At 38.5% G+C, this 13,133-nt stretch overlaps 1 protein-coding gene across 4 annotated transcripts in view; it reads left to right on the top strand.

The window, feature by feature from the left end:
• Window positions 1-13,050, top strand: part of LOC126320747 (serine/arginine repetitive matrix protein 2) — a 171,818-nt gene extending 158,768 nt beyond the window's left edge. For 3 of the 4 annotated variants that reach the window (XM_049994095.1, XM_049994092.1, XM_049994093.1), the window contains one exon: window positions 12,762-13,050. In XM_049994095.1, coding sequence (XP_049850052.1) covers window positions 12,762-12,804 — 43 coding nt within the window. In that variant the 3' untranslated portion in view covers window positions 12,805-13,050. Of the gene's footprint in view, window positions 1-12,404; window positions 12,471-12,761 lie in introns of all 4 variants that reach the window. The other variant, XM_049994094.1, reaches the window with a different exon arrangement.
• The last annotated feature ends 83 nt before the right edge of the window (window positions 13,051-13,133 follow it).

Here is a 13,133-nt window from a genome sequence, read left to right as displayed (position 1 = left end):
AGTATGATATGTTCCGTTCTAAAATACGATAGAGTTCATTGCTAAAAGTGATAAACAAAGTTTTTTTGTTCGTGCATTGAACTTTGTGTTTCTTGCTACTGTTGGCCACAATAGAGCAGTTTTTTCGCTGTATTTCTTGCTATTGTTGACATTAGGGCACCAAAAAGTATAGACTTGGTAGGTTTTAAAGACATAAGTTGAGTACTAGGTTGTAATGGTGGATACACATGGACTTGTTCAAGTATACACAGAGAAAAAAATTCTAGTGTTATTCATCCTGAATCTGTTTTATAGTTATGTATAGGTTACATTTTGACATACATAATGTAGAATGAAATATTGTGGTCTTAAATTTGTATTTTGTGTATATCGTATATATAAAATTGGAGCAAGTTGGGATACAACAGGATTACTGTGGCACCTTTGTATAAGAAAAAAGAAAGTTCATACACTGAAGAAGATATTGCTTCAGCCATCAAAGAAGTTAATGAACCCATAAATGTCACTGAGCCAGTTCACATTTCTAAATATGCCAGCCATGTTGCCTTTCTGTGATGGAGGTGAATTTGAAGCAAACAGTTCTTGAAGAATTAGTGTAACCTCTCACTGAGTGAATCTTCAGCAAGTTTTTAGAATTTACTTCTTCAGAGAATAAATAAAACTGACAAATCTGTGATCAAGCATATTCTGATATACCAATTTCCTCATAAGAATACAATAAACTCACTTCTGAAAAAAAGAGTAAACCAAAGGCAGAAGAATTAAAAAATTATACCTGGGTCCAGAGCTGTGGCAAGTACATGAAGGAGATAGCAAACGGAGATTGAGTCCGATTCTGACCCCTCTTTGAAGAGTGACGAGAGATTGGATGTTGTAGCAATCAGGTAACTTGCTCGTGAAACTGTGAAGACGTTTACAATGTATACAAAAGAATAAAAAAGTAATATCGTTTATAGCAAACTTCACCAAACTATTAGAGCAGCACAGTGATTGTATACTGAAGAGTATCCAGATCATGCTAAGCACTCAGTCTGTCTTTGCAAACATTATAAAAAAATTTCTAGAAATGGGAAGTGTGGAGAATGAAATGCACCAAGGAAAAAGAAGAGCAACTATTGAAAGAAATGAAATGAACATTTTAACATCATTAACATACAATTCAAATGTCACTAAAAGGCATCTCAGAAGTATGAGAGGGGTCAACCAAATGAGTGTTCTGTGACTACAACATTCCAGCACATCACATCCTCTTCACATTTCACTGCATCTACAGCTTCATGTCAATGACACCCAAGCTTGTTTACATTTCTCCAAATATTATCTATGAAAGCGCAAAGTGATGTGACAAATCTATGCAAAATTTTGTTTAAGGAAGAAATGTTGTTTACAAATCGTGGGTAACTCAATCTTCGCAATGTGCACTAATCATCAGCTGAAAATCCACACTGACTCATAGAAGTGGATAGAATCAACACTCTTATTCTATCAATGTTTGGTGCATGTTTTTTTCAAAACCTGCATCATTGGTCACTGTTTTATTGATGGGAATGTAAATTCACTCAAGTATCTTGAGTTCCTAAGACATGCTGTTGCCACAGTTATTGCAATACATCCCATTGGACATCAGTGTGGTGTGGTACCAACATGAACGGATGTCCCTCCCATTCCGCACATGTAATGACAGACCCTCTTAAGACAACTTTGGAGAGCATTGAAATGATGGTTTAGGGAGCTGAAAATGGTCTGTATACCCACCAGACTTAAAATATCTATACTTTTATCCTCAGAGAAAATTAAAACAACTGACTCCTGAAGTCATGAAATGCCTTATAACAAGACCTGTGCTGCTGTTAACTCCAGATGAAATTCAGTTGTTTCTCCAGAACCACTTCATAGCCTATAGCAATGCTATCTTGATACTGCACTACTGGCCATTAAAATTGGTACACCAAGAAGAAATGCAGATGAAAAACGGGTATTCATTGGACAAATGTATTATACTAGAACTGACACGTGATTACATTTTCACAGAATTTGGGTGCATAGATCCTGAGAAATCAGTACCCAGAACAACTACCTCTAGCCGTAATAACGGCCTTGATACACCTGGGCATTGAGTCAAACAGAGCTTTGATGGCGCGTACAGGTACATCTGCCCATGCAGCTTCAACACGATATCACAGTTCATCAAGAGTAGTGACTGGCGTATTGTGATGAGCCAGTTGCTCGGCCACCGTTGACCAGATGTTTTCAGTTGGTGAGAGATCTGGAGAATGTGCTGGTCAGGGCAGAAGTCTAACATTTTCTGTATCCAGAAAGGCCTGTAGAGGACCTGCAACATGCGGTCATGCATTATCCTGCTGAAATGTAGAGTTTCGCAGGGATCGAATGAAGGGTAAAGCCATGGGTCGTAACACATCTGAAATGTTACGTCGACTGTTCAAAGTGCCGTCAATGCGAACAAGAGGTGACCGAGACGTGTAACCAGTGGCGCCCCATACCATCACGCCGGGTGATACGCCAGTATGGTGATGACGAATACATGCTTCCAATGTGTGTTCACGGCGATGTCGCCAAACACGGATGCGATCATCTTGATGCTGTAAACAGAACCTGGATTCATCCGAAAAAATGGCGTTTTGCCATTAGTGCACCCAAGTTTGTCGTTGAGTACACCATCGCTGGCGCTTCTGTCTGTGATGCAGCGTCAAGGGTAATCGCAGCCATGGTCTCCAAGCTGATAGTCCATGCTGCTGAAAACATTGTTGAACTGTTCGTGCAGATGGTTGTTGTCTTGCAAACATCCCCATCTGTTGACTCGTGGATAGAGACGTGGCTGCACGATCCATTAGAGCCATGCGGATAAGATGCTTGTCATCTCAATTGCTAGTGATACGAGGCCTTTGGGATCCAGCGTGGCGTTCCGTATTACCCTCCTGAACCCACCGATTCCATATTCTGCTAACAGTCATTGGATCTCGACCAACGCGAGCAGCAATGCCTCAATACGATAAACATCAGTTGTGATAGGCTACAATCTGACCTTTATCAAAGTTGGAAACGTAATGGTATGCATTTCTTCTCCTTACATGAAGCATCACAACAACATTTCACCAGGCAACGCAGGTCAACTGCTGTTTGTGTATGAGAAATCAGTTGGAAACTTTCCTCACGTCAGCAGGTTGCAGGTGTCGCCACCGGTGCCAATCTTGTGTGAATGCTCTAAAAAGCTAATCATTTGCATATCACAGCATCTTCGTGGTGTAGCAATTTTAATGGCCAGTAGTGTATTTGATCACTTTCTGTAGGTGCTGTATCACTGAAGTTCTCTTGGAAGCTTCTTTCAAATGCCACAGAAAAAGTATGTAGTTCCATTTGAAGAACAAGGAGTCAGTGACGTAATTAGCTTACTAAAAACAATAAAAATTACTTGCAAACGTCAGGATATTCACCATGCTGTCTACTATAACATGGCAAAAACTACACTTCAATATATTTATTCATTCTAGATATATTTGGGGTGGTCTGTCTCACCTGCCTCACCCTGTATAGAGCAAGCTACTGGTTTCTAATAAAAAAATTGCTTACAGAATAGAAGTTGTTCAGGAGAAAAATAAAAATGAGATTTAAAATTTCTTACGCAAACTTTTAGGTATTTGATTGTATAGGGTGAATGATCAAAACTAATTGTGGCTTCAGACGGAATGCCTGTGTGGTCCACAAAAAGCTTCAATGGTACATTATACAGGCGATCTTGGAGTCCTTCGTGGTGGCATGTTTGAATAAAATCTTCTGGGTTTCAATCCGTGTCAGTTCATATAAAATTCTCCAGATATCGATGGCTATCTCCAGGAGTAAAAGTATTGAGTGTCAGATCTGGCACAATTTTCCACTTTTACAGGCCTAATTACAGCCGCTGGCACCAACCATAGAGGGCCGACAGATCGCGTGCATGGAAGGTGAGCTGGGCAGCTCATAGCAGCTCCAGCCTGCCACAGGACTGAGGGACATCAAGTGGTGCGAGGGGCTGGTGCCACATAGAAAATCATACTCCTGCCTCCCTACAAATGTCAATCATCTGTTTTTGCTTCCTTTCGACATACAAAATGTCCTCATGCCCTACTCAGTGTGTACCCCTGGTATCTGTTAAAAGTTTTGTTGTTCATTCTAATCTTAGCCACTTCTTTTATAACAGACTCCCAGTATATTGACGCATGAGCCAAGAGTCTCGTGTTCTCAAACTGTATTTTGTGTTCGTTTTTCAGGCAGTGCTCAGCTATGGCCAACTTGTCAAGCTCTCTTTGCTTAATGTGTCTCTTGTGCTCAGTAGAGTGCTCCACAACTGTGCAAATTGACTGACCTATATAGATGCTGCCACACTCACAAGGGATACCAAATGCACTGGGCAGACAAAGAGCTATGTCGTCTGTAATGTTGTGCAGTGTATGTCGTATTTTGGAGGCGGGTTGGAACACTGGTCTCAATCTATGTCTCTGCAGTTCACATCCTAACTAATGCTCACTACCTCTCTGTATGGCAGGAAAGCTGCCAGCTTGGCTGCTTCTGCCAAATCGCTAGGTGTCCTCTTTTGGTGGCACCTGAAAGCATTTGCAATGTCTCTTGCTTTAACCATTCTCTCTAAACACGTGTCTCAAATGCTATGATTCAGACTGTAGGTGGTCATCATCAGAAATTACTTTTGCTCTGTGTATTTACATGTTCAGGACTGCTTTCTTGTGCACAGGGTCGTGTAAAATACCAGTGTTCAAATATCAATCAATGTGCGTCAGTTTCTTGTGCACTGAATGACCAAGCTGGCCTCCTGCCTTCTGCTCAACTAAAACATCCAAGAATGGTAGCTTGCCACCCTTCTCCATCTCGAAGGAAAATTTGATTTTGGGATGGACACCATTCATGTGATTGATGAACTGCTGCAGTGTATTTTTACCATCAGGCCATATCAGGAAGGTGTCATCAACTTACTTTAGGAAGCAAGACGGACACAACATCATGTTGTTCAGAGCCTGCTTCTGAAACTGCTCTATGAATAAATTCGCGGCTGAAGGAGACAGTGGTGAGACCATCCATCATCTCATAATATTTGTCATGTTACAAGAAGTATGTTGTCAGAACATGACGGAACAACTTGACAACACCAGGTGGAAACTGTTGGGCCAAAAGATCCAGCATGTCTTGTACTGGAACCCTCATAAAATGTGTCACAACGTCCAGACTAACCACGATATAATTTCAGATTATTTTCATTTTCTTGAGTGTTTCCACAAATGTTTGTGAATTTACAACATGGTGTTCACAGTGCCCCAGTTTTGGTGCTAATAACCTTGCAAGATGTTTTGACAGTAGATGGGCGAGCTGATTCCACTAACAGTGAGCCTAAGAGGGACATTTTCCTTATGTATCTGTGGTAGTCCATAAAGCCTGGGAGGTCATGTGGGGCGATGCATTAATTTCTTCATCACTTTGTCTAGTAAACCAGAGTCCTTTAATAACTTTCCTGTCTTCATGCCTATGGCCTGTGTCAGATTGTGACTACGTTTCCAGTACGCATTATCTTCTAATAAATGTAGCATCTTCAGGTGATAGTCTTCAGTGTTCAGGACCACAGTGGTTTTTCCTTTGTGGCTGGCGAGACAACCAAGTCCTTGTTCTCATGCAATAAGCAGGAGCCACATCGTTCATCCTGGCTAATATTAGATTTTGGTGGCTTGGCTTTTGCCAGTGTATGGTTGGCAGTTAGTCTGACATCTTCATCTGTGTTATACAAGATGTGCCAAATGCACTTCTCTGTTCCACTAATAATATCCAAAATTGGCAGACATTGCGTGACTGGTGAAAAATTAAGGCCTTTACTCGGCACTGGCACAGTGTAGTCATCCAGTTCTTGGTTGGGGCAGGCTTTGTATGTCAAAAGGAAGCGACAACAGATGCTTAATGCTTGTAGGGAGGTGGGAGCGGCAGTTTCGAACATGTCATCCCCTTGTGCCACCTGACTTCAATCGGTCCCTCAGCAGGCCAGAGCTGCTATGAGCTGCCCAATTCACCTTCTGCGCATGCATCGTTCTGGCCCCCTCTGACTGGTGCCAGTGGCTGTAATCGGGGTTACAGAAGTGGAAAATCGTGCCAGCCATGGCAGTCAGTAGTTGTACTCCTGACTATGAGAACACAGATAGCCATTAAAAGCTCAAGAATTTTATTCGAATTTACATGGCTTGAAAACAGAGAACATTTTATTCACATTACATAGGCCATTTTCTCTTCAAATGTTATAGTTCTAATTAGGTTATATCTTTTGTGAATCTGTAATTGGGCTTCTTACTAATGAATTTATTTTTTTAGTGATACATATCCTCTTTCTCAACTTCTTTTAAATGCTTTTTATAATAGGTAAGTTGCAACGAACTGACAAAATGAGCATGAGTACTGGAAGTTAAAGAACAGGTGCTCAATACTGTCACTAAAAAATCAATAAGAGAAGTTTTCTTCTTGCTTCCAACATGACATGCTAACATGAGTAGTCATTCAAGTTGGTTGATGCTGCACAAACTGACTGGACTGAAGGAATATAGCACCTAACACTATCAAATTTCTGGACAGCTACGGAAACTTCATGTAGGTGGAACTTCCTCTTCACTAACCTCATCTGCACCATGACCACGACTGCGACCACCACCACCACCACCACCATGATCATAACCTTTCATGTAGGTGGAACTTCCTCTTCACTAACCTCATCTGCACCATGACCATGACTGCGACCACCACCACCACGATCATAACCTTTTTTAGCTTTTTCATTCTTCAGTCCATTAAAAGATTTTGGGAAGATAATTATAAATACTTTCAATTGTGATGAAGCACATCTTTTCCTTGCATTTTCAATGCAGAAAAACTTTTCACCGCAGCATATGAAAGGGATTCATTATTCTTCAAGTCACCTCTCAAAGAACATTGGAGCAAATCACATTTTTTTGCTAAACCGGAGATTTTCAAGTTACGATAGTCTGTAATGCCACAGTAGTAGCCGTACACTGAGATGTCCAAAGTCATTGGGTAGTGATACACACATATACAGATGGTGTTAGTATTATGTAGACAATGTATAAAAGAGCATTATTGCACTGATGGAGCTGCTGTTTGTACTTAGATGAATCGTGTGAAAATTTTTGTGACATGATTATGGCCCAAAGACAGGAATTAACAGACTTCGAATGCAAAATGGGACATTCCATTTCAGAAATCATTAGAGAATTCATTATCCAATGTCCTACACTTAACAACAGAGAACTGCATCATTTGCATGGAGTTGTCAGTGCTAACAGAAAAGCAACTCTGTGTAAAATAACTACAGAAACCAATGTGGGACTTACGACAAATGTATCCGTTAGTACAGTGTGGCAAAATTTGGCATTAATGGACTATGGCAGCAGATGACCGACACGAGTGCTTTTGCTAACAGCACAATGTAGCCTGCAGTGCCTATCTTAGGCTCACGACCATATTGGTTGGACCGTAGATGACTGAAATACCATGGTCTGGACAGATGAGTCCTGATTTCAGCTGGTAAGAGTTGATGGCAGGGTTCAAGTGTGGTTCATACCCCATGAAGCCGTGGACCCAAGTTGTCAGCAAGGCATTGTGGCAGATGGTGGTACCTCCATAATGGTGGGCTGTATGTACATGGAATGGTCAGGGTTCGCTGGTCCAACTGAACCAATCATTGACTGGAAATGGTTATGTTCAGTTACTTGGTGACCATTTGCAGCCATTCACGGGACTTCATGTTCCCAAACAGTGATGAAATTTTTGTGGATAACAGTGTGCCATAATTGTTCACAATTGGTTTTGAAGAACATTATGGACAATTCGACTGAATGATTTGACCACCCTTATCACCCTACATCAATCCCATTGAAAATTTATGGGACATACTCAAGAGGTCATGTCATACACTAAATACTTCACCAGCAACACTTTTGCAATTATTGATGGCTATAGAGGCAGCATGACTCAATATATCTTCAGGGGACTCGCTACAACTTTTTGAGTCCAGGTGTCATTTAGTTCCTGCAACGTGCCCTGCGAAAGGAGGTCCGACGTGATATTAGAAGGTATCCTATGACTTGTCACCTCATTGTATTTTGTTGAGCAGTAAGTTTTCATCATCTGTGGGCCATGAAAGTATAGTGTGTACAGGAATCTGCGCTTCCATAAACAACAATGTGGTGATGGGTTCATTTTTTAATGTAGAAAGGCATGCCATTTCATGTAATGTATCTCGCACATACAGGTTTGGGTCAATAATTCTCATTTTCAAACATATTTCTTATTACATAATGAGGAGTCAAATTTTATATTTGCTGTGTGTGTGAGCTGCTACATTGGTCTATTAACTTCACTGTAATAGAAACAGTCATTATTAAGGTGTCTAGTCACACAGGTATTAGAAAGTTTTGATTTAATGACTGGTACATGTTAGGATGGGGAAAAAAGAAAAAAAAAACCTTTTTTGCCATTGTAAATTTCAACAACCATTTTGTAATGGATAGAATAAAATGACTGATGTGTTCACATTCCTAGATTTCAAGTCATCTATGGTGTAACACATGACCTACAGCACAGGGAGTATGCCAAGTGAACAGAAATTGAAATCTGTGTAATGTGATTGCTTTGGCATCTAGACTCAGATCTTTTCTCCATGTTTAGCAGTTTTACTTCAAAATAAAATTAAAAAAAAGTCAACCAGGAAATTTCAAATCAGCACACATTCTGCTGCTGAGTCAAAATTCACTCCAGAAGAAAAACGTTCTCGATCTTGGAAGATTTCTTGACACATGCATCTGCAGTCTATACAGAAGGAATCAATGCCAAATTATTGTCATTAATTTTGTTACCATTTTGGCATAACCTGCTCAAAAATTAAGCTGTAAACTTCCATAAAAATTAGACATCTTGTCAAAAGTGGATTTTTATTTTCAAACTGTTTCACATCATTCCTTAAGAGAGCTTATTCTTAAAGCAAGCTTCGTTAACATTTATTTTAAATAACAAGTGTGAGTTTGAGCAGGATCAACAGAAATGTTAATTACGTGTGGGGAATTTCTCAAAAGTGGGTTTGACACTATGGGGCTTTATTGTATCTGGGATAGCCTCCTACATTGCATGTCTTTTGTGCACAAAGTTCTTCCTTGACAATTGTTTCAATGCTTATTTTCCATTGTGCGAGTTTTTTCACATGTTTCTGACACACATTTTTTGTCTTTTTTTTCTGCCTTGGATCGTATTATGTTGCCCTTCTTTGTTTACTTTCATTTTGTTTACATTTGTTTTTAGTTTTGTTTTTTGGATAACCTTCCCTGAATTTGTACAGTTAGTGTGTTGCTTTCCTTAGTTTATATTTCATATCATTACATATTCGTGCATTACATTTAACTCCTAATGTTCCGTAAACATTGTATGAGATTGTAGTACAAAGTGTGTCTTTTAAACTCTCTCTGTGTTTATAGCTGTAGGTTACCGTTGATCAGTAGTAAATACTATGCCGTTACGCATTCTCATTAGTTTTGTCTTTTGTCATGGTACACAGCAAAATAACTTCTGCCAAAATGCAGCTGTGTCCATTTTACTTGCCACTGAAATTAGAAATAGCTTTCTATGTTGAGGAGCATAATGTTTTCATGTTTCTTTGGCAGATAATATTTAAGTGCACTTTCATTATATAGCTTTACCATCTGAAGAATCAGCACCTTGCAAGTGATATTCCAATGCATAATGAAGATACTGTACTATTTTAGTTTATCATATAATGTATGCTTTGTAGGCAACCAGAGCACTAAAGCTTATTCCCTAGAGTGGAGATTGATTATGTAATGTACAGTGTGCAGTCAGTAGAGTGGAAACAGAATTTCCATTTTGTATTGAATTCATAATTTTGTAGCTTACTTAATGTAGTTCATGATAGTCAGTGTCTTTGTCGTTTGATGTTTTATTAAAATTGAGTATCAAGTTTCAACCTTACAGCCATCACTAGATATGCAATTTAGCAGCAACATGTATGTGTATTTACTACATGTCTATGTGCCACTGCTAAATGTTTAGGTCTAATGATGGCTGAAAAACCAAAACCAGAAATCAATTATAATAAAATTTAATATGACCAAGACTTCTATAATCCACCCCAATAAAAAGGTCACAGGTCTCCTCAGGCGGTACACATGTCCTCATTTTGCATACTTTGGCATAAATTTGAAAGAAGAAAAAACTATTCAGGTTGATAGTTTATGTAATTGTATTGCTATTCCGCAGTGAGGTTGACCATCATATCTAATTGTATTGCTATTCCGCAGTGAGGTTGACCATCAGTAATGAAATTTAAGTTACTGATTCTTCACCTTTTAAACTCTCACTTCCTGAAATATGGATCTTTATATTAATAATTATTCTATCACATCAGTTAATATCATTACGAGCACAAGTGTTTATACTTATGACTGCAGTTTTTCTCTGTGAAATAATTTACAGCTTAGAGCAGTTGGGGGGGGGGGGGGGGGGGGTTGTTGGATGTAATGAGTAGGAAGTGGCAAAATAAAACTGTGTATCAGCATTGAAAGGTGCCAGCCACTTTCATTGTGCCATTTGAGAAATACTACTTCAAAAATAAGTACATTTACAATGGTAAAAACTACTGATTCTAGCTAGCACCAATTCTTACAATTGCTCATGCCCATTTACACTTCAGCTTAACAAAAGGCTTGTTGGCAGTTGAAACGAGTATAAGCATTCTCACTTGCTACATGTTATCAAAACCAAAATTAAGCCACCACATTAATACAGAGAAGTATATGTCTGTTCAAAGTGTACCACAAGATGAGAGAGTGGAAAAATGGATTACAGAAATTGAGTCTAAATGAACAAAACCAAAAAATCCTGGAAGTTTCTGGTGGAGTGAAATGCCATCAAATGGGAGTTGACCAAACATAGCTGGTTCAAACCAGTTGTACTCATTGTCTCAGTGCATTTATAGAAAAGAGGGGAGGGAGGACAAAACTCACTATTGAGTATCTACCACACTGAAGTAGAACATAAAAGAGGTGAAGATGTGGAACAGTTGAAATTTCTAGGATGAGGAACAATCTTCACATTTTAGGAAACACCTTTTGGGTTAAGAAACTATAGGTTGTGGAAAAGAAATGGCTTCTCTTAAGTCAGGATTAAGGACACCACATTCTCCTTTCAGACTGGGCACTTAATAGAGGAAACTGGTTGCTTGCAGTCATATTTTAAGTCAAGTCATTGTCCCCCTTTACTGTTATTGGATAATACTCCACATGCTGATTGAAGCATCCGTTACCAAATTCTTTGGGACTCTTTAGAAGACTGTGGGTCACAAGAGGAAGCAAATGTGGCTCCACAGATGTGGGTACAATAAATGATCCTTAAGTTCCTTCAATCAACTTTGCAAGCTAAACAATAGATACTAAAGCTGAAGGTTGTGTGTTTATGACAGAGTTGGCCGTTTATTTTCTTTAGATATTGTACCTTGCATAGAACAGTGAGCCATGTTGAAATTGTTTCATTGTGTAGTCGTTTTGTGCTAACATTATGTAATTTAGAGAGTACTGCTCTTGTATTTCTTCTGTTTTACCCAAAGCATCATATTCTTAAAGTTTTACTGTGGTATGGAGATATAAGTATGTATTATTAAATTTTTAATAATTTCAGTTGCATGTTTATACCATCAGTAAATGCACTGTGCAGAGACCTGCACTCCATGTGCCCACATTTTGCAGTATTTTGTCTCTGTAAAAAGAACAAAATAGTTCTTCTTTAAATTTCTTAATAAGTTTTTTTTTTTTTTTTTTGCATTTGCTTTGGATTTTAGTTTCTGTGGGATACTTTTGTTGTTTTGCATGAGGTGGTTGCTGTGTCAAACACATCTTGAGTGTGATACAATTCTTGAAAGGCCAACACTAATATGTTTAAAACATGATCTTAACCATTTTTGTTATTATTGTTTGTGATAGTAATTTGTGAATTTCACTATTAATTGAAGCAAATGATTTATAATTTTTTATGGCAGTCAAAGACATACAAAGATCTATTAGTTTCCATGATAACTGTAATAGCCCTTGCATTTTATTTATCATTATACTGTATTTCATGTCCTTCACTCCTTGTGAGGGTTATCACTTCAGTAAAGAATAACTTTTTCTTTTTCTCCAAATGATTATTTCAGCTATTGTACTCTCTCTCTCTCTCTCTCTCTCTCTCTCTCTCTCTCTCTCTCTCTCTAATCTCTCTTCCTGAAAAATATTTTTTTTTTCCCTACAGAATGCATGTATGTGGGAGACAACTGAAAAATAATTCCTTTTCTTTGATTTCCATAGGCAAAAAACGACTATGTGGAGCTGAACTTTCTTTTGAAAAAAAAATAAAAAAATAAAAAAGATGTGGTAAGTTAGTGCTAGAAATTGACTTCAAGGTTTTTGTAGATGTGCACAAAACAGACTACCCAAGGTCCACTACATGTGAGTGTGCACGTGTGAGTGTGTGTGGTTAAAAAATGAGGAAGCAAAAACAAATTTTTTGCAGGGGCTAAAAGTGATTACAAACTACAAAAAGCAAATATATGCAAACACACAACATATATTTGCTTATTCTCTCTTATATTTCTGTTATTTGATGTTTTGTTGGAATTTTGTAGTTTTAATTTATGTCCAATTCACATTTTTTATTTATTTCAGCCCTCGTTTCGACATAGACAGTTCACACACAAGCGGACATTAAACTATCTATTCTCACAGGTAAAACGATAATTCAGATGTGCAATTGTGACATGAAGTGCCATTTTAAATTAGACAACGAAATGTCTCATTTTCCACAAAACTGCAACATATATGAAGTTTTACAGTGTTGCCTTAACAGATGTATACTGAATTGAGTTTAAAGTGTTTAGTATTACCATGTAGAAAGCTTTTCCTGCTTGAGAATTTGAAGTGTAATAGTTGTTTGAATAAACACATTGTGATGGTATTCTTATGTCAGTTTTTCAAGGGGGGAGGCAGGGGGTGGGGAGACAGTGTGTCTGCTGTTAAGTATAACACGCGATCTAGTGT

Source organism: Schistocerca gregaria, unplaced genomic scaffold (genome assembly GCF_023897955.1).
Source record: "Schistocerca gregaria isolate iqSchGreg1 unplaced genomic scaffold, iqSchGreg1.2 ptg000743l, whole genome shotgun sequence".
Taxonomy (NCBI): domain Eukaryota; kingdom Metazoa; phylum Arthropoda; class Insecta; order Orthoptera; family Acrididae; genus Schistocerca; species Schistocerca gregaria.
The sequence above is the reverse complement of the archived record's forward strand: the minus strand, read 5'-3'. Positions and strand labels throughout refer to the sequence as shown.